Source organism: Suricata suricatta, chromosome X (assembly GCF_006229205.1).
Source record: "Suricata suricatta isolate VVHF042 chromosome X, meerkat_22Aug2017_6uvM2_HiC, whole genome shotgun sequence".
NCBI lineage: Eukaryota > Metazoa > Chordata > Mammalia > Carnivora > Herpestidae > Suricata > Suricata suricatta.
Window position 1 is genome coordinate 5,852,450 of NC_043717.1, and position 20,633 is coordinate 5,873,082.

At 51.8% G+C, this 20,633-nt stretch overlaps 1 protein-coding gene across 1 annotated transcript in view; it reads right to left on the reverse strand.

Annotated features, from left to right (window-relative positions):
• Window positions 1-20,633, reverse strand: part of GPR143 (G protein-coupled receptor 143) — a 34,683-nt gene that overhangs the window by 13,740 nt on the left and 310 nt on the right. Inside the window, 7 exon segments of the mRNA XM_029931003.1 lie at window positions 635-662; window positions 1,404-1,512; window positions 3,273-3,382; window positions 7,097-7,189; window positions 13,236-13,330; window positions 14,903-15,012; window positions 20,575-20,633. The exon segment at window positions 20,575-20,633 is cut by the window's right edge and continues 99 nt beyond it. Of these exon segments, the coding sequence (XP_029786863.1) occupies window positions 635-662; window positions 1,404-1,512; window positions 3,273-3,382; window positions 7,097-7,189; window positions 13,236-13,330; window positions 14,903-15,012; window positions 20,575-20,633 (604 nt within the window).

Genomic DNA, 20,633 nt, shown 5'->3' on the forward strand with positions numbered 1-20,633 from the left:
TTCTGAGACCGCCGAGTCCTGGGGGGAATCCACAAGGGCCCACAGAGGAACAACACACCGAGGATTTAAGTTAAGAGACTGAACTCCTTCTCTCAAGTGTAAAGCGGAGATCAACAAATCCTCCAGAGGGGAATACTCAAGTTCACTTCAGGTGTAAGGCTCTAACATTATATCTAATGTTATCTAACTCAAACTTCAATTTTCTTTAATTTTAATGTTTGTTTTTGAGAGAGACAGAATGTGAGCGGGGGAGGGGCAGAGAGAGAGGGAGACACAGAATCGGAAGCGGGCTCCAGGCTCTGGGCCATCAGCACAGAGCCCGACTTGGGGCTCCAACTCAGAAACTATGAGATCATGACCTGAGCTGAAATCGGCCACCTAACCGACTGAGCCACCCAGGTGCCCTTCAAAATTCAACGTTCACTTGAGGCGTAATGTAATGTTTTGAAGAACATCCACACAAACCCTGCTATTTCATGTTTGAAGTGTTAGATGTTACTGACGACGTTTAGAATGAGGAGCTGAGTGTATTTTGAGAGGAAGCGCATTTCCAGGTCTCCTAGGAGACTGCCCAAACAAACCTCCCTCCCGCCCCAAGAGGTTTCCTGATTCCCATCTGTTTTGCATGCGTTACACATCGATTGTCAAGCTTGCCCCTGAACCTGGGCAGAATGACAACAGCAGGGCCAACTGAGGTTTGGGGAAAAATGGCTCTTGATACATCTTGACGGAACCATGATCGTCCCACCAAAAAATGTGCCCTTGCCCTTGTATCTTCTCAAATACAGGAATCCGGGGGCCAAGAATGATACAGACAGGTAAGTTTTAAAAGCGCGATCCAGCGCTTCCTATCGGAGTTGGCCTTGGCCGTGGCCCTGAGCACCACATGCACGCTCGTGATATCTCGAAACTAAACTCGGGAGTAGTTTGTGCCGCGGGCTTTATATGTAGTCCGCGTACATGTGAGAGTCTTTCCAGGACCGTGGGCCTCTCTTCCTGGCTCACGTGGATTTCCTCAAAGGGCACCTGGTGCGGACTCAAAGACTTCCTTCCCACAGTCTCTGCTTTGCCACGTTCGGGTCACAATTGGATAAGTTGTTTGCATAGCCCTTCCCAGTGGCAATTAAAAATCAAAAATTAGGGGCGCCTGGGTGGCTCAGTCGGTTAAGTGCCTGGCTTCAGCTCAGGTGATGATCTCACATTCATGGGTGTGAGCCCCACATCAGGCTCTGTGCTGACAGCTCAGAGCCCGGAGCCTGCTTCGGATTTTGTGTCTTCCTCTCTCTCTGCCCCTCCCCTGCTCGCGCGTGCAATCTCTCTCTCTCTCAAAAATAAATAGAAAACATTAAGTAAATAAATAAATAACATTAAAAATTTGTTAAAAACAGAAGTTAGAAGGTTACCAAATGATTAACACCAGCATGATTTTGAAAAATCGGATCTTGATCATGGCTCCCATCCGCCTCTCGTTCTCTGTGTAAATGCCTTTTCTTCCTTTTAGTAAAGAGGCCACTGTGAACACAGAGGGGAAACGCACGTCACGTTCATTATTTGCATCAGTTGAGTGACAGGGGAAAGGGTCAACACAGATACAAGCCCGGAAGCAACTCCGGAAGAATGGACGGCAGAGCAAGATGTTACCAACTCCCCCCGGTACCCCGCCCCCCCAGGCTGCCTTCCTCACCGACTCCATGACACATAGGGTCTTTAAAACATTCACCTTCAAGTAACTGTAGACTTCTATAAGAGTTGCAAAGACCATATGGAGACTCTCTGCTCAGCTGTACCCGATTCTTTCAACGCTAACATCTTACACACCCAGGGGCACATTGGTCACAGGGGAGAAATTAGCAATGGTGTGTTACTATTAATTATGCTCCAGATTTTATTTGGATTTTACCAATTCAGGGACTGTGTTTTTTAGGGGCGCCCGGGTGGCTCAGTTGGTTGAACATCTGACTTTGGCTCAGGTCACGATCTCATGGTTTGTTGAGTTCGAGCCCTGTGTCGGGATCTCTGCTGTCAGCACAGAGCCTGCTTTGCATTCTGACTTCCTCGTGCTCTCTCGCTCTCAAAAATAAACATTTAAAGAAAAACCATGTTTTTAGGGACACCTGGGTGGCACAGCTGGTGAAGCGTCCAACTTTGAGTCAGTTCATGATCTCACAGTTCAGGAGTTTGAGCCCCCATCAGGCTCTGTTAGCTTCACACCTCCCTCTACCTCCCTCTCTCTGCCCCCCACTCTCTAGTATTAAAAGAGAACTATATTTTTAAAAGTGTATATTTTCTATTACAAAAATTAGTTTTGAAACATCAAAAATTTTTCCTTATATACAAGTTGGAATATATTTTAAAATGGCTTTTGAGAGAGTGCATGCACGCCTGCAGGGGAGTGGGGGGAGAGACAGAGGGACAGAGAGAGACAGAGAGAGAATCCGAAGCAGGCTCCAGGCTCCGAGCTGTCAGCACAGACCCTGATGCAGGGCTCAAACTCACAAACCGTGAGATCATGACCAGAGCCAAAGTCGGACACTCAACCAACTGAGCCCTCTGATGCCCCAATATACGGGTCGGCGCTCCACTGACTGAGCCCCCGGGTGCTCCGGAGTGAACCTCTTTATTCTCATCCTGCCCAGAGAGGTCCCCGCAGCTGGAGCGGGGTGGAGGTGTGCCCTAGGCCTCCCTTCCTTGAGGAAGGGGTGGGGCCTGGAATGCCAAGTCCCCAGCCTCAGCCCAGAGGCCCTTCCAGTGCATTCTGCAAGCTCACAAGAGCATTTGATAACCGACATCCTTCTTATCCAGTTCTTACTAGTGCATTTGACTCACTTCCTGTGCTCTTCTTCCTGTTTCCTGCCGAGTGAAGACACAGGCCAAGCACCTCCTGGGAGTAACCAGACCCACTCTCCTCAGGCCGTACTCCATCCCTTCCCCTCAGCTCCCCACTCCTCTCCTTGGGCTCCTGGCTGACCTCCCCAGGGTCCCACGGGCACTCCTGGGGCCTACAGGGCTCCCCCAGGGCAGACCCACGCTGCGCCCAGCAGAGGTGAAAAGTGCCCCGGCCCTGGCCCTGGCCCATAACTGAACAGGCTTGCTCGCTCTCACTTATGAAAGCTGCTCCCTGTCTCCGAGCGGGTTGTGTGCCCGCTTGTGGAGGATGACCAGCAAGGTCAGTTGTCCTCGCGGATTCCAGAAGCACCACCGGGCCGTGATCGGAGCCCAAGGCGCGGAGCCACATCCCCGGGCACGCCCCAGCCTGCTTCTCTGTGGCCCACCTGCAGTCGCCGTCTTCCAGAACAGGACGGGGCTGGCCCCAAGGACGAGCAGCAGCGGCAAGTACGTGGTGACGTAGTGAGGGACGGCGTGCTCCAGGTCCCGTTCACACCTGTGGGGGGAGAGCCGAGGCCTTCATGAAACAAGGCTGCGTCTGAAACGTACAGACTTCGCTGGAAGCAGAGACGGAGGGTGGGAGAAAGGGAAATGCATCCGTCTACTTCCAACTCTGCCAGAAGGGAGTCTGACTCACAGCCTAGGTCTGCGAACAGGCACCAAATCACCGAAGGGCAGCAGAGACCAGTCATGTCTGTTTGTCCTGTACCTGCAAGGCACTTGAGGGCACTCCGCTGGGGAGAGATTTTAAAGGTCACTGCTAGGAAAAGGAAAGAATACTCTGGAAGAGGGGAGGGCCCCCACTGGGGCTCCTCAAGGAGCGAGTGACACAAACAGGAATGCAAACTGGTGCAGCCGCTCTGGAAAAGTGTGGAGGTCCTGCGAAAATTTAAAAGTAGAGCTACCCCACGACCCAGCAATTGCAGTATTAGGAATTTATCCAAGGGACACGTAAAGGCGGATTCGAAGGGGCACACGCACCCCAATGTTTACAGCATCACTGTGCACAGCAGCCAAATTATGGAAAGAGCCCAAATGTCCATCAACTGCTCAATACATCAAGAAGATGCAGTATATACACAACGGAATACTACTGGGCGATGTAAAAGAATTAAATCTTGCCATTTGCAACAACGTGCATGGAACTGGAGGCTGTTATGCTAAGCGAAAGGATTCAGAAAGACAGACATCACATGATTTCACTCATGTGAAATTTAAGAAACTCAGGTGAACATAGGGAATGGAAAAGGGAAAAGAAGATAAGAACAGAGGGGAAGGGAAACCATGAGAGACTCTTAAATACAAAGAACTGAGGGTTGATGGGGGTGGGGAAGATGGGCGATGGGCATTAAGGACGGCACTTGGTGGGATGAGCACTGTATTATATGTAAGTGATAAATATATTTTTTTAAAAAGGAGAAGACACTTCAAGCAGAGACCGAGGCGCTCAGTGAAGCAGCGAGGTTTGGAGTTCTCTGCCCCATGCCCGGCCAGTCCTGTGAATAAGATCCCTTTAGCGCCTCAAAATACCCAACCTTTGTGTTTCAAAGAAATGTGTTGCCATGGTGATGTAGAACAATCATAGAGTGGTGCTTTTCAAGGGAAGGACCAGAATTTCTACTGAAGGATCATGGGACTCCTCAGTGGGCAGGTGATGGGGGTTCCCCCGGTGCCAACTGTGAGCTAAGAAATGCAGACCGTAAAAGAGCAACGAGGAGGCAAGGATCAAAGGCAAAGGGGAGAGGGGACTGCTCAGGCCCAACCCAAGTAGAAGGTGGAAAAGACGAGGGAACAGCCCGTGTGGCCACAGAAAGCAGAATGATCAACATGCAAGCACTCCTGTTTCCACACGCACGGAGTGGTCCAGCCAGAAGGGGAGAAGGACAGAGAATGCAAAACAATCAGTAGGGAAAACACAATGCCACCTTTTCTTACTGTAAAAGAGAACACAATACCATCTTACCACGCCCCCTTTCTTTTAACGGAAGTTTTCGTTTTTAGCTGTGCCCGCTAAAATGTGGTCTGGCAAGGTGTGAGGGGAGAAAGAGAATGAGGGGGCAGAAAAGCCATGATTCCAGGGCGCCTGGGTGGCTCAGTCAGTTGAGCATCCAACTTCGGCTCAGGTCATGATCTCACTGTTGCGGGTTTGAGCCCCAAGTCGGGCTCTGTGCTGACAGTTTGGAGCCTGGAGCCTGCTTCCGATTCTGTGTCTCCCTCTCTCCCTGCCCCTTCTCTGCTCATGCCCTGTCTGTCTCTCAAACAAAGAAAATAAAATGTTAAAAGAAAAAAGAAAAGCCAAGATTCTGACCAAAAGTCAAAAGTAAGTGACAAATGAGTGGAGGTGGCAGCTTAACAGAGGCCGAGGAGTGGCCTCCTAAGGACCATGTGGCACCTCGGAGCTCCTCGTGAGCACCCCCCCCCCCGCCCCTGTGACGTCCATCATGCCCGGAAGCGACCTTCCCAGGAGGCTCCAGGAGCCCACAGGTGAAGGCAGTGGTAAACGCTCCCTGTCTATGAACAGTTAGGTGCCCTCCACTCTAACAGCCATGGACTGGTCCTCGTCAAGTGCCTCAGAGCAGCCTCGTGGATGGACCCAACAGAACACTGGGGAATTCACCGTCTGTAAGGCAACACCAATTTGGAGACCTCTAACTGAGTAGCTACGAGAAGTGAAAAAAGGGGGAGAAAAGGTCCAACCGTGAGTCAGCAGACGGTTTCTGTAAGGGAACATTTACAGTAAGTATTTTCTGCTCCATGGGCCACCCAGCCTTGTCGAACGACCCTGACACTGCAGACTGAAAGCAGCCATGAACCCTGTGTGAACAAATGGGCACGACTCTGTTCCAATAAAACTTTATTTGTAAAAATAAGCAGAGGACCAGGTTTGTCCTCAGGGCTGTGCTGAGCTGATCCTGGTCTATGCTGATCCTGGTCTACATGCCCTAAAACCCCAGAAAGAGGCAATGTCCGGCCTGTTTTTCAGTTTCCCACTGGAGCGTACATCCTTAGAGAGAAGGTGAAGCCTTCCAAGGGACTGTACTGATGAGATCGGAAGGTTGAAGAAATGCTAGAGACAATTTCAGGGATCTATCTCCCTGTATCTGCATCCGGGCTAGCGGGAACACAGCTGGAAGAGAAGTGGCAAAGTGAAGCCAGCAGAGACTTGAAACTAGCTCTTCTAAGAGCAAGCTTCAGATTCCTCCAAGCCGTTTCGAGTTCATCCTTAGGACGGTAAACTCCTCTAATCATCCGATGAGACTGGCCGCAAGAGTAACAACTAAAGGACGTACGTGAGGAACGCACCTAAGCTGGGAGCACACACTTACATGAAGACGCATCGAACGCTGGGCACACAGCCTTACCTGAAGGCGCACCCAATCGCTGGCCGCACAGCCCTGCTTGAAACCACGCCCAACGCAAGGCTCAGAGACTTACACAAAGGCGCACCCAACACGGGAGCACACAGCCTTACTTAAGGGCGCACCGCCTCTCCGGAGGCGCACAGCCTGAAGTGAAGGCACACCCATGACGGGGGCACACATCCTCTCCTGAGGGCGCACCCAACGCGGGGGCGCACAGCGTCACGTGAGGGCGCACCCAACGCGGGGGCGCACAGCGTCACGTGAGGGCGCACCCAACACGGGGGGCACACAGCGTCACGTGAGGGCGCACCCAACGCGGGGAGCGCACAGCGTCACGTGAGGGTGCACCCAACGTGGGGCGCACAGCCTCACGTGAGGGTGCACCCAACTCCTGGCACCGTTAGGTGAAGGCCCACGCAATGCCTGGCACACACCGTTTGGTGAAGGTGAGCCCAGCGTCGGGCACACACCCTTACCTGAAAGTTCACCCAACGTGAGGCACACACCATTAAGTGAAGGCGCACCCAACACAGGGCGCACAGCCTTTCGTGAGGGGGCACCCAAGGCCTAGCACACACCCTTACCTGAAGGCGCACCCAACACAGGGTGCCCAGCCTTAGATGAAGGTGCACCTATCGCTCAGTGCACATACTGTGTCCACAGGCACCTACAGGAAGGTGAAAGGCACAGTCGGGGAACCAACTCAAGGTACTGTAGTGAGCCGCCCGGGGCAGCTCTGGGCAGGGCTGCGAGCAACGGCCCGACCTGCAAGGTGTGCGCCGGGCGTCAGAGCCCGTGCAGCGGCCACAGGAGAACGAGGGATCCGGGAGCTGAGGGTCCCCGCTTACCTGGACACGGAAGGGTAGTAGAGCATGACCGCTCCCTCCACGCAGAGCAGGACGGCCAGGCCCCAGGTCATGATGTGATAGAGCAGGATGGTGCTAGGACAGAAGGCCTCGCCTCAGACTAGTGACCGAGCACCCCGGCACACAAGGTACCCGATCAACTCCCAGCCCCCGCCTCCCCCCACGGTTAGGAAACCATACACTGAGCAAACCCTTAGCAAAGAGGCCCTAGTATACCTCAGAGGGTTTTTTTTTTTTTTTTAACGTTTGTTTTTGAGATAGAGTGCCAGCAGGGGACAGGCAGCGAGGGAGGGAGGCACAGAATCTGAAGCAGGCTCCGGGCTCCTAGCTGCCAGCACTGAGCCCGACACGGGGCTCAAACCCACAAACAGTGAGACCATGACCTGAGCCGAAGTTGGACGCTCAACCACTGAGCCGCCCAGGCGCCCCTGAGTTTTCCTTTTTTAACTGAGATGAAATTCACAGAACATAAACATAACCATTTTCAAGCGAGAGCAACTCCATGCCAATCGGTAACTTGACAAGGCCAGGCACTCACCAGCTCTCCCCGGTTCTGCAACAGCCACCGCCCCAGAAGGAGACCCCGATGGTGGCATTGGCAGGCACACCCCCTCCTCGGGCCCCCAGCCCCAGCCCCCACCAGCCTCCCACAGCGTCACACAGTATGTCACTGCGTCACACAGCGTCACACAGTATGTGGCCCTCTGCGTCTGGCTTCTGTCACTTAACAGGAGTCTTTCAAGGTTAAGAGGAACCAGGCACTAGTACCTTGTCCATCCTGCGGAAGCACCCGGCTCACCCCATAAGGAGGGGCTCCTATCCCCACACCTTCCCGAAAGTGCCTCTGTACTAAAATTCTCACGTCTTAGTGCTCTGTGCAAACCAAGGTCTCTGAAGAGCTGTGGGTGCCTCGATCAGGGAGAGTGGGGAGTGGTCCTTTCTCGCTCCCACCCCCCACCATTCCCCGCATGCTTCACATTTCTGGACCAGCAGTACCCTCCATCCCCGGCCTCCCACGTGCCCCGGCCCCCCCACCCCCAGCCCTGCAGCTGGGGTCTAGGGGGAGGATGGGCAGCTATGGGCTGTTGCAGCATTTAACCTGCCTCTTCAGCGCTAGGGGACGGGGCCCTTGGCTCCGGCCAATGTAGTCGCCGTCACCCATGACTGTGCGGGACTCCTGGCACATAGTGCAACCCCCAAGCCCCTGGGATCTTTACTCGGAAATCAGCTGTGCAGACTAGGGAAGAGTCAGGATCCGAGTGCAAGGGTGTCTTTCCCCCAAGGAGACTAGAGGGCAGACGGCACAGGGGAATGAGGCACAGGAAGCTTTCTGGAAGGCCACAAGGAAGCGCCCCCGCCAGGCTCTGCCTCCCACGGTAGAACCGGTTCTGAAGCAGCCCTGTCCTACCTCCCTGGGCTTGGAAGCTGCTGGGGGCAGGGACGGGGTCTGGCCCAGAAGTCAGGGTCTGTGCATGAAAGAAAGAAGAGAAAGGAGCAGGTTTCTGCAAAGGCCTGGGTCGTGCACTAGAGCAGGAGCCCTGCATTCCGGACCCTGACCTTGGGCTGGAGCGAAGCCAGGTGTGTCCGCAGAGGCACCAGGGAGCAGGCCAGGCGAGGGCAGGCGAGGGCAGGTCTGGAGGGGCCACGGCACCCTGGCTCCCAAATAACCAAGCAGGGAGGGAGGTGGACGGGCCCGGTGCTCAGGCGGCAGCCACTTTCCTAACCGATGGGATCCCAAACTCGCACCAGCTCATCAGTGTCGAGTCCGATGCGTCCGCGACCCGGAATGACCAGTGGTTGAAGGCCCTCGTGGCTTTATCCGACCGCTAGACCACTTTCACTTCCCTGCACGTGGGGACCCTCCCTGCACGCCCTTCCCTCACACTCCTATTCACAGAGCAAGTAGGGACTTCGATTTTGGGTGTTGCCCACCATCTCCGGCCACATCTGCTGCTGATGGAAACCTGCACATCCCACGCGAGGAGCCACGGGGGCCCATTTACCTGCTGACTGGAAACCCGTCTTAAAGACATTTCTTGGGGCGCCTGGGTGGCTCAGTCGGTTGAGCGTCCAACTTCAGCTCAGGTCCTGATCTCAAGGTTCGTTGGTTCAAGCCCCACTTCAGGCTCTGTGCTGACAGCTAGCTCAGAGCCTGGAGCCTGCTTCGGATTCTGTGTCTCACTCTCTCTCTGCCCCTTCCCTGCTCATACGAGGTGGGGGGGTGTTGTGTGTGTGTGTGTGTGTGTGTGTGTGTGTGTGTGTGTGTGTGTGTGTGTGTGAGAGTGTGTGTGTCTCTCTCAAAAATAAAACATTAAAAAAAAAAGACATTTCTTAGGATTAGGATTTGAAAAAGCAGCCTCCTGTGCCACAGCAAATAGCTGAGGACTGGAAGGATCTAGAAGGGAACATGGACTTTCATGCCGTGCCCCACCCGCAGCCTCTGGAGCGCGCATCCCCTGCGTCCTGCCTGTCCCCATGCTGTGCTCCATCACGAGGCGCAAACACGCTGCTGGCTACCAGGGGGGCTTCCTGCCGGCCTGTCCTGCTTTCTCAGGGCTCTGTCTTCTAGGACCAGAGGACTCTCGGGCCGCCCTGTCTGACCACAGTCATCCGTGGCTGGGGATGAAGAGTGCCTCCTGCTGGGCCAACACCAGCCTCCAGGAGGCTCCTCTTCTGTCCACCGCTGGCTGTGGCACCTCTAGTTCTGCCAACACGGTCCCTCCAAAACTGAGTGAGAGGGGTGTCACACGCCTGCCCTGGCCCCCGGGGTCCAGCGCTTCTCACTGCTATTAGTCATCCACCCAAAGCCATGTCCCCTTTCTCCGTGGTCAAATAACCCCGACGGCATGCAAAGAGGAGCCTGCTTGCCCAACAGACTGCTTCCAATCCAACCCCCTCTTTGAGCAAACTGTGGCCATGAAACGAAATTCTGGCCAATAACACCAAAATGGAATTGTTGTGTAAGGTAGGCTACTTAAAGGGAGCTGGCTCAGGAGAAACAGGCTCCTTTCGCATCGTCCCCTTCCTCCTTCCTGTGGCCTGGCACGCAGATGTGATGGCTGGAGTGCCAGCAGCTATCTTGGGCCATGCTGCCTTGAAGATGAAAGTCACACAATAGTATGATGTAGCAAGAAACACAAGGAGCGTGGGTCCCTAATGTCCATCCTCAGGGCCCTGGATTGCCTACCTCTGACCTTCTTTAGCATGAAAGAAAACTATCGCTTCTTGGCCTTTTGGCTAAGATCAAGCACAGCATGAAACAAAACTTAAAGTTATTTTGTGTATTCTACGTAGCCAGTGCCAATCCTGAGCTACCCAGTTGGCTACCTTTGACCTTAACTCTCTTCTCTAGAGAATATTCAAAACCAACATCTAGGTTCTGTACAAATGTATAAAAACTTGGGTCTGAAAGTAAAAAGGTAGAAGGAACAACCACAAAAATAAACACTAAACTTCAGGACACAGAGACCAAAGTTAGTGATGAAGATACATAGGGAATATCAAGGATTTCAGAGCAAGGATCTACTTATGGTTCCCAGGGTATTCTACAGCCTCAGTGTGGTGTCTATTTACTAATACTGGCTTTAAATGTGAATTTATTCAGGGGTGCCTGGCTGGCTTGGTAAGTGAAGCATGAAACTGCTGACCTTGGGGTTGTGAGTTTAAGCCCCATGTTGGGTGTAGGGTTTACTTAAATCCTGAATCTTGAAAATGGGATCATAGACCTGGGCACCCAGGTGGCTCAGTCACTTAAGCATCTGACTCCTGATTTCAGCTCAGGTCATGAGCGCACAATTTGAGAGTTGGAGCCTCGTGTCGGGCTCTGTGCTGACTGCTCAGAGCCGGAAGCCTGCTTCTGATTCTGTGTCTCCCTCTTTCTCTGCCTACCCTGCTCACGCGGTCTCTCTCAAATATAAACATTTAAAAAAAATTTTTAAAAAGATGCCACCAAGTAAGTGAAAGACAATCCAATGAACAGAAGATATCTGTAAATCCTGTACCTAATAAGGTACTTGTATCTAGAATCTATGTGAAGAACTCTTACAACTCAATAAAGACCAATTAAACAGGGGAAGGGAACGAACAGACTATCCTCCAAAGAAAGCACACAAATGGCAGAGAAGCACGTGACAAGAGGCTCAACATCACCAGCCACCAAGGAAAGCGACACAAGATGCCACTTCACACACACTACATGAATGACTACATTCATAAACTGAATGGCTACAATTTTACAAACCAAACTAGTACATGGAAAGCACGGGTGTTAGCGAGGACATGATGTGAGAAACTGGAATCAGCATATGCTCCTGCCAACAACATAAAATGGTGCAGCCATGTTAGAAAGCAGTTTAGCAGTTGCTTAGCAAGGTTAGTAAGAGAATTATGACATCAGCTGAGGTATAAAGCCCCTGAGTACATGATGAAATCGCAGGTTCATGCAAACATCCGCACACCAACGTTTGCTGGAGAATTCCTTAGAACCAAAAGGATGGAAACAACCCACACGTCCATCAGGGATAAATGGATACAATGTAGCAGGTCCCCCAGCTGAATACTGCGCAACCAGGAACAGGAATAGAGTGCAAACACCACTGCAATAGGGGTAAAGCTTCAAAGCGTCAGGCTAAGTTGAAGAAGCCAGACACAAGGGGCACCTGAGTGGCTCAGTCAGTTGAGCATCTGACTTCAGCTCAGTTCATGATCTCACGGGTTCGAATCCCACGTCAGGCTCTGCACTGATAATGTGGAGTCTGCTTCAGATACCCTGTCTCCCTCCCTCCCTCTCTCTCTCTAAGTAAACATTAAAAAATTAAAATTAAAAAAAAGAAGCCAGACAAAAAAGGTCACATATGGAATGATTGTGCTTATAAGCAATTCCCAGATAGGCAAACCTAGAGACGGGCACCGGGAGTGGGAAGTGATTACTCACTGGTCAAGAGATTTGGGCGAGGCGATGGTTAAAATGTCCTAAAGCTACTTGCTACCATGACACATGACTCTGTGAATATACTAAAAAATAAATAAAGGATTTCGTTTTTTATACACTTGAACAGGTGAACTTCATAAAACTGGTTAAAAAAAAAAAAGGAGAAGAAGAAGAAAGAGCAGGGGCACCTGACTGGCTTGGTCAGAAAAGCAAGTGATGCGATCTCAGGGTTGTGAGTTCGAGCCTCACGTTGGGTGCAGAGATTAGTTACACAACCTTCAAAAAAAGCAAACAAGTGCTCCATCCAAAAATGGGGGGGGGAGGCACACACTTCCTGGACGAGGGGTCAGGAGACCCGGGCACGCACGCCCTGCTGCCAACTGGCTTCCCTCCGTCAGGCGCTCCATTCTGTTGGCACACGTACCCACTTCAGCTGCCATAACAGCGCTCAGCGCCTGAGCGCCTACTATGTGCCAGGCACGGCTCTCAACCACACACACAGGGCACCGCAGGGCCCCTCCCGGGACCGGATGAGGCAGCTGCCATCTCACAGCCGGGAGACACAAGTGTAAGCGCGTTAATGAACTTGCCAACAGCCCCACACTGAGTGACCGCTGTGCACGTGGTACGTCCCGTGTACCCCCGCACCAGGAGCCACCCGCAGCTCCAGGGTCCTGCTTCCGTGTTTGGCACAAAGTGTCAATATTCACGTCAAAGAATCTTCCCAAGTCTCAAGACACAGTCAAAAATTGTTTCTATTCATGCTGATTCTTTCTCTAGTATGTGCCCAGTTGCAAATGTTTAAGTTATGGGTTACTTATTGTCGTGGTTTCAAAATCCTCATTTGGAACCTGCAGGTGGCCTTTTATACAAACAGCTGCCGGAGGGCGTCTGGGCAGCTCAGTGGGTTAAGCGTCTGACTCTTGAGTTTGGCTCAGGTCTTGATCTCATCGAGCCCCGCATGGGGCTCTGTGCTGACAGCACAGAGCCTGCTTGGGATGCTCTCTCTCCCCTTGTCTCTCTGCCCTTCCCCTGCTCGCTTTTGCTCACTCTCTCTAAATCAACTTAAAAAGAAATAGCTGCCAGACGTGTTGCTCAGAGAGGGGCCGGCTGACATTGTGTCGGCCACTCTGGAAACTACTTTGCAGCCCGCCGCGGTCCCCCCACTCCCCTCTCGTCTCCCCTGCATACCTCTGTCCTGCCGATCTCCGGACCACCAGGTAGGCGTCAAGTGCATAGCAGAAGAGCCACCAGAAGCAGGCGCTGTACAGCAGCTGGACCCACACCTGTAACCAGGAGGAGCCTGGCGTCACAGCTCCTGGAGACGGGTGCCAGGCTGTCCCCCTCCGTGCAGCGAGCGGGCAGACGCCTGTTTCCTCTGACATGGGGGTGGGGGGTGGGCAGCATGTGAAAGCCCTCTGCAGCCACGTGCACAGGCCAGGAAAGCGAGGCCGGGGAGGGGCCGGGGATGGCGTGTCCCCTGTGCCCTGGCGGCCAGGCGACCCGAACTAGCAGGCCCGCCTGCCGGCACACCTGCGGGCACGGAACTCAGGGCCTCAGAGGTGAGGCCTGCCCCACGGGAGGGCTCACGAGCCTCTGAAGGAGAAGGGAGGAGCGTGGGGGGAGGGTGCCCGCAGAGGGGAGGGACGGGCCCGGCTCCTAGAGGCAGCGAGACGTGCACTAGCCTCTGCTGTGGGCTGACTGCACTCCATGGGGGGCAGGCCGGGAGGCAGCGGTGGGTACAGGGCGGGGTGGGGGGGGGTTGGCTGGGTAAGGCGGGACGGGCACGGGGTCGGCCTGGAACCAGCTGTGGGCACGGGAGGCGGGGTGGACGATCCTGCTCCAGCGTGGATCGCAGAGCCACCCAGACTAATTACTAGATCCCAGGGCGCTGGCCTGGCTCAGTTGATTAGGCGGCCGACTCCGGATGCCAGCTCAGGTCACCATGTCGCAGTTCTGGAGTCTGAGCCCCACGTAGGGCTCTGTGGTGACAGTGAGGGGCCTGCTTTGGATTCTCCGTCTCCCTCTCTCTCTGCTCCTACCTGCTCTCTTGATAATAAACTTAAAAAAGAAATATATACATATACATTCTGCTAAGTACAAGATATATCCAATAAATCAACTTTCATGGTTCTTTCTTTTACCCTTTTGCCAGCTGGCTTTAAGTGCAGTGCCATCACCTAAGGACCGCCTGTTCCGAGGTGGGGGCAGGGGAAGCCATAGGAGTGGCCCTCAGACTGAAGTGTGACTCAGAAATCCCTTAAGGGTGTGTCACATCACAGACAGACCCCACACCACGATTCTGGGAATTTGTTTCTTTTTTTAAATTTTTTAAAATGTTTAAAAAAATTTTTTTAAGGTTTTTTATTTATTTTTGAGAGACAGAGAAGGACAGTGCAAGTAGGGGAGGGTCAGAGAGAGGGAGATACAGAATCCGAAGCAGGCTCCAGGTTCAGAGCTGTCAGCACAGAGCCGGACGCAGGGCTCGAACCCATTAACTGTGAGATCATGACCTGAGCCCAAGTTAAGACGCTTAACTGACTAAGCCACCCAGGCTCCCCAATGTTTATTATTTGAGAGGGAGACAAAGTGCAAGTGGGAGAGGGGCAGAGAGAGAAGACACTATCCAAAGCAGGCTCCAGGCTCCAAGCTGTCAGCACAGAGCCCGATGCGGAGCTTGAACTCACAAACCACTAGATCATGACCTGGGACGAAGTCGGATGCTTAAGTGACTGAGCCGCCCAGGCGCCCCTGAGAACTTGCATTGCTACTGAACTCAGGGCGCTGAGACGATGCTTGGGGACCGGAGCGTCATAGGACACAGCGAGGGAGAGGGTGCACGCGAGCAGAGCACTCACTGCGGTCCCCACACAGTACGCAGCAGGCCAAAGGTCTGTCCCATTCACGTCCGAGATGTCCTCGATGAAGTCTGGGAATCCCAACCACACGGCAGAGCGGAACACGATCCCTAAGAGTAAGAGGACACGGTCATTCCGTGGGAGATGCATTCCGGGCCCCCCAGTTGATGCTGAAACTGCAGATTGTACCGGATCCTAGATGTTCTACGTTTTTTTCTTTTACATACGTTCCAACAATAAAGTTGGCTTTACAAATTAGACATGTAAGAGATTAACAAGTAATTATAAAATAGAACAATTGTAACAATACACTGCAATGGAAGTCTTGTGAATGTGGTCTCTCTCTAAATATCTAAGTGTCCTCAGTCTTCTCGTGATGTGAGATGCCGGGAGGGGAGGGACGCAGGCGCCTGATGTGGCCTTAGGCTGCACTGCCTTCTGACGGTGCGTCTGTGTCTGGACCACAGCGGCCGTGAGGAACCAGAACCACGGAAAGCACAACTGTGGGTCAGGGTGAACCGCTATACTCTGGGATGGTCCGAGCTCGGATCTAAAGCCGACTTGTTGCTCTGTAAGAATAGGTAGATGACGGATGGAAAACAGGAAGGGAGAGAGGAAGAAATGAGGGAGGAAAAAAACCACACAAGGCCATGGGTAGACAGGGAGATAAGATCTAGAAGTAATTATCTGGGGCACAATGCAATCCCAGAAACTTTGGTTTCGACCTGAATCATCAGGCACAACCATATGTCTCACATAGTTGTCTGCTTACTTGGTATGAAGAAGTACTGTGTAAACTACCCAGAATTCTTGGCTGTAACTTTAATGTCCATATTAACCATTCCGGACATCAAGAAGATGTGGTATATATACACAATGGAGTACTACATGGCAATGAGGAAAAATGAAATCTGGCCATTCGTAGCAACGTGGACGGACCTTGAGGGTGTCATGCTGAGCGAAATAAGTCAGGCAGAGAAGGACAGAGACCACAGGTCTAACAGGAGAAACCTAACAGAGGACCATGGGGAGGGGCAAGGGGAAAGAGTTGGGGAGAGGGAGGGACACAGATCATGAGAGACTACTGAATACTGAAAAAGAGCCAAGGACTAAAGGGGGGGAGGGGGTGACGGTCATGGAGGGGGGGCACTTGTGGGGAGAAGCACTGAGTGTTATATGGAAACCAATTTGACAAACTATTATAAATTTTTAAAAAAATGTTTGAAACAGCAACATTCTGAAATGTAAAAAGGTAAGTCTTTCATTCTTCAAAAATGCATTTAGGGTGTGGTGGCTCAGCCAGGTAAGCGTCTGACTTCAGCTCAGGTCACGGTCTTGAGGTTTGTAAGTTTGGGCCCCACGCCAGGCTCCCTGCTGTCAGCACCAAGCCTGCTTCAGATCCTCTGCCCCCTCCTGTCTGCCCCTCCTCCATTACCACTTCTCTCTCTCTCAAAAATACTTAAAAAAATAAAAATAAGGTAAAAATACGGGCGCCTGGATGGCGGCGCAGTTGGCTGAGCATCTGACTCGATACTGGCTCGGGTCGTGATCTCACGGTGTGTGGGGTCGAGTCCCTGCCTGTGGCTCTGTGCTGAGGGTGCGGAGCCTGCTTGGGATTGTCTCTACCTCTCTCTCTGCCTCTAACAAAATAAATAAGCACTTGAAAGATTAAATATGTAAAAAAAATCATGCAATTAAGCTTCTTACAAATTAGCTCTCAATTTTCTCTTGATGCTTATTGTCCGTCAGTTTTCCTTGCTATTGAACCCAAGTACCTAATTCTCCTCAAAATAGTGTCCAAGCTTTAAGCTGTATATTCGGGTGTTTTGTCAGGTAATGTGATAAGCTTTGTTTAATAACATTCTACGTAGGGGCGCCCGGGTGGTTCTGTCGGTTAAGAGTCTGACCCTTGATTTCGACTCAGGTCATGATGTCACAGTTAGTTCATGAGTTTGATCCCTGCGTCAGGCTCTGCACTAGCAGTGCACACCCTGCTTGGGATTCTCTCCCCCCTACACCCCTCCCCTGCTCTCTCACTCTCAAACTAGGCAGACTTAAAAAATAATAATACACTATGGAATGCAATACTAAAGGGCAATTGTGAAGAGTACAAAGTTATATGCTATGTGCTCACGTCTCTCAAAATAAACTTAAAGAGTAATAATATGCTATGGAATACAATACTGAAAGGTCATTGTAAACAGTACACAGTTATACGCTATGGCCTCACGTACAGTACTAGAGTATGTAATAGATGACTAAACACACAACGCAGAACACACTGCTACATATATCCTCTGCACTACACTAGCACACTTACACGGCATACTACACTACCAAACACACGCCACGAGACATCACCGGCCACACTCTGCGTAACACTCTAGAGACACGCCAGCAAGCATACATCAAAGGCTGCTATACGAAATGTGTATTACGTAACACCGCGACACAAACACTATGTAATACACCACTAAATGGAACTACGGACACCAAGACGCTTGAGATATACCTTCTCACTGTCAAGCACCACTCGCAAAAACAATGCTTTTCTTCCAGAGACTGCGTAGAGCGTTCCTCTGAGCTCAATAAATGCCCAGTGTATTTCTGTGGCCATATGAGCTGATGAATGTCACCTTCCTGTGATAAACATTTCACACCGTGTGTATGTCATCAGTCTATCTTAAACTCTTACTGTAGGTCAATTCTCTCTCACTGAAACGGAAAAAATAACCTCTGTCCTAGGAGGCAGGCGTCATTTCTGATTTTTCACTGATGGCTCAGCCTCCGGGCCCTCCCCTGAACTCTGCTTCTGCTCATTGTTCAACATCACACAACTCCATGCCAAAAACAGGCAGAGATACAAATATCGTTTCCCTGATCCTCAAAAGATATCTGGGTGCATCTTTATTTCCAGATATCCAAGTTATGGAAACTAAATTGCTATGCAGATCCTTTTCCAGAGGCACCTGGCTGGCTCACTCAGAAGAACGTTAGGACTCTTGGTCTCAGGGTCAAGGGTACAAGTCCATATGGGGTATAGAGATCACTTCAGCTTTTTGTTAATGCCTACATATTTATTTAGAGGGAACATGAGTATGCACATATGCACGGTTGTGAGAGGCAGAAGGAAGGAGAGCGAGAATCCCAAGCAGAATCCACGATGTCGGCACAGAGCCCAATGGGCAGGGGAGGGGGGCTCAGCTCGAACTCACAAACCATGAGATCATGACCTGAGCCAAAATCAAGAGTTGGGCATTTAACCGACTGAGCCAGGCAGGTGCCCCAATAAATAGGGGTGCCTGGGTGGCTCAGTCGGTTAAGCCTCCGGCTTCGGCTCAGGTCAGATCTCACGTTCGTGGGTTCGAGCCCCACATCAGGCTCTGTGCTGACAGCTAGTTCAGAGCCTGGAGCCTGCTTTCAGTTCTGTGTCTCCTTCTCTCTCTCTGCCCCTCCCCGTCTCATGCTCTGTCTCTCTCTGTATCAAAAATAAATAAAACATTAAAAAAATTTTTTAAATAAATAAATAAACTTTTTAAAAAAATGCTTTCCCAAAATGTTTTAGCGGAGGAATCAGGAAGAAAATGAATTTCTGATTGATTTAGCCTGCACCGAGCTGGCTGTATCCCTCAGAGAAAGGAGGTAGTGCTTCCTGTCTGACTCCTGGAGTCCGAGAAAGTGACTAGAGGTTATGCAGCATCTACTGGAAGTCAAGGTCCTTGAGGGTCTACCACCTCGAGGGCGCAGAAGGGGAGACCAGCACCCCGAGGCAGCCAGCCACCTGTGCTACCACCCCCTCAGCGTGTTCCAATACCATCAACAGCCTTTGCTTCTCGAGCCAAATTATGCAAAAATCCACACCCCAAATGGTCAGCACCTGTCAGCCAATCCCAAATGTGGGCAGCATTGGGTCCTGATTCAAACGAACCAACTGTAGAATAGCGTTTACGAGACCACGGACCATACACACACCAGGAACAGTAAAGGATTGACTTTCATTATTATCTTAAGGCGGTAGCTATACATGTGATACATAAATTTCCTTTTTTTCAATTTACTTAAACTCAAGTTAGTTAACACATAGCATAGTTAGTACTGGTTTCAGGAGTAGAACCCAGTGATTCATCTCTTACACTGGAGACCCAGTACTCATCCCAAAAGGTGCCTCCTTGATGCCCAGCACCTGTTTAACCCTTCACCCACCAACCTCCCCTCCAGCAACCCTCAGTTTTCTGTAATTAAGAGTCTCTTACTGTTTGCCTCCCTGTTTTTACCTTAGTTTTGGTTCCCATCCCCTATGTTCATCCATTGTGTTTTTTAAGTTCCACATTTGGGTGAAACCATCTGGTATTTGTCTTCCTCCCCTTGGTATCATGCACTCTAGTTCCACCCATGTTGTTGTAAATTAATCCAGTGGTGGGCGATACCAGACTGGGGTGTAGATGAAGCAAGATCATAGGTCCGGGGTGGGGGCTTCCCTACACAGTCTGTGTGATTTATGTCAGTAATTTCCCAAAATAGAAATGTAAACAAATGACTTTTGAAAATATTTTAGCTTTAAGGGCCACAGTTTTTCTGCCCCCTTCCGCCTCTGCCCTTGTACAGAAGACAGACAGCACTAGAACTGCACAAGGACAGGCTATGGCTGTGTTCCCACCAAACTAGACTAAAGGACACCGACATTTAAATTTCATTCAATATTTATATGAAATATTTTAGGAAATATTTTCCTTTTGATTGTTAAAAACCCTTTGGGCCACAGAAAAGAGGCAACAGGCAGGATTTAGAGTGGGGTCGGCAGGTTTGCTATCGGTGGTAGAAAACCCAAACCCAGGGGCGGGGGGAGGGGGGGGACAGAAAAATACACACACACACACACACCCATTAGATATATACATCACGTTTTCTTCCTGATTCTGCTATATCGTTCTGCAAACGGGTTTGTGTGTGTGCACAAAACACTGTTAGTCTCTCACTCACACAAGTATTAGGAATCTGCTGTATTTTCTGGGTTTTTTGCATAACAGCAACTGTCCGAAGGTTCCCCAGAAAGCTTGCAATAACGATCATTACAAAGTTTTTTCTCTTTAAGCAAGTGTCCCCTAGGCGTACTTTTTACTGCCTTATTTTGCTGAGTCCCTTAGTCGTCCTGGCCGGTCCCTAGGGAGCAGCCCCTGTGTTCCGAGTGCGTACCCTGCCCAACCTCGAGGACCGGCCGTGCTCTCCCTCAACGCTCCCTCACCTGAGCACTGAGCAGGTCCGGACCTGTGGGCCGTGCGCCTTACCCAGGCCCTGAGCAGGCCCCAAGCTGCGGGCCGCACTACCCCACCGGGGCACCGGGCAGGTCCCGACCCGCGAGCCATTCTCCGCAACCGGGCTTCGCGCAATTGTCGACCCCGCGGGCCGCGCGCCTTAACCCAAGCAGCCAAGCAGGCCCCAACTCGCGGGCCGAGCTCCCCTACCCAGGTACCGAGGAGGCCCACACTTCGCGGGCCGCTCCCCCAAACCAGGTCATCGAACATGTCCAGACCCGCGGGCCGCGCGCCTTACCCAGGCGCCTCGCAGGCCCCAACCGGCGGGCCGTGCTTCCCCACCTGGGCACGGAGCCAATCCCACCGGCGGGCCGTGCTCCCGCACCCGGGCACCGCGCCGGTCCGGACCGCACGTCTTACCCAAGCAGCCGAGCAGGTCGCAGGCGGCGGCGGCGCGCAGGATGCGGACGGAGGCCGGG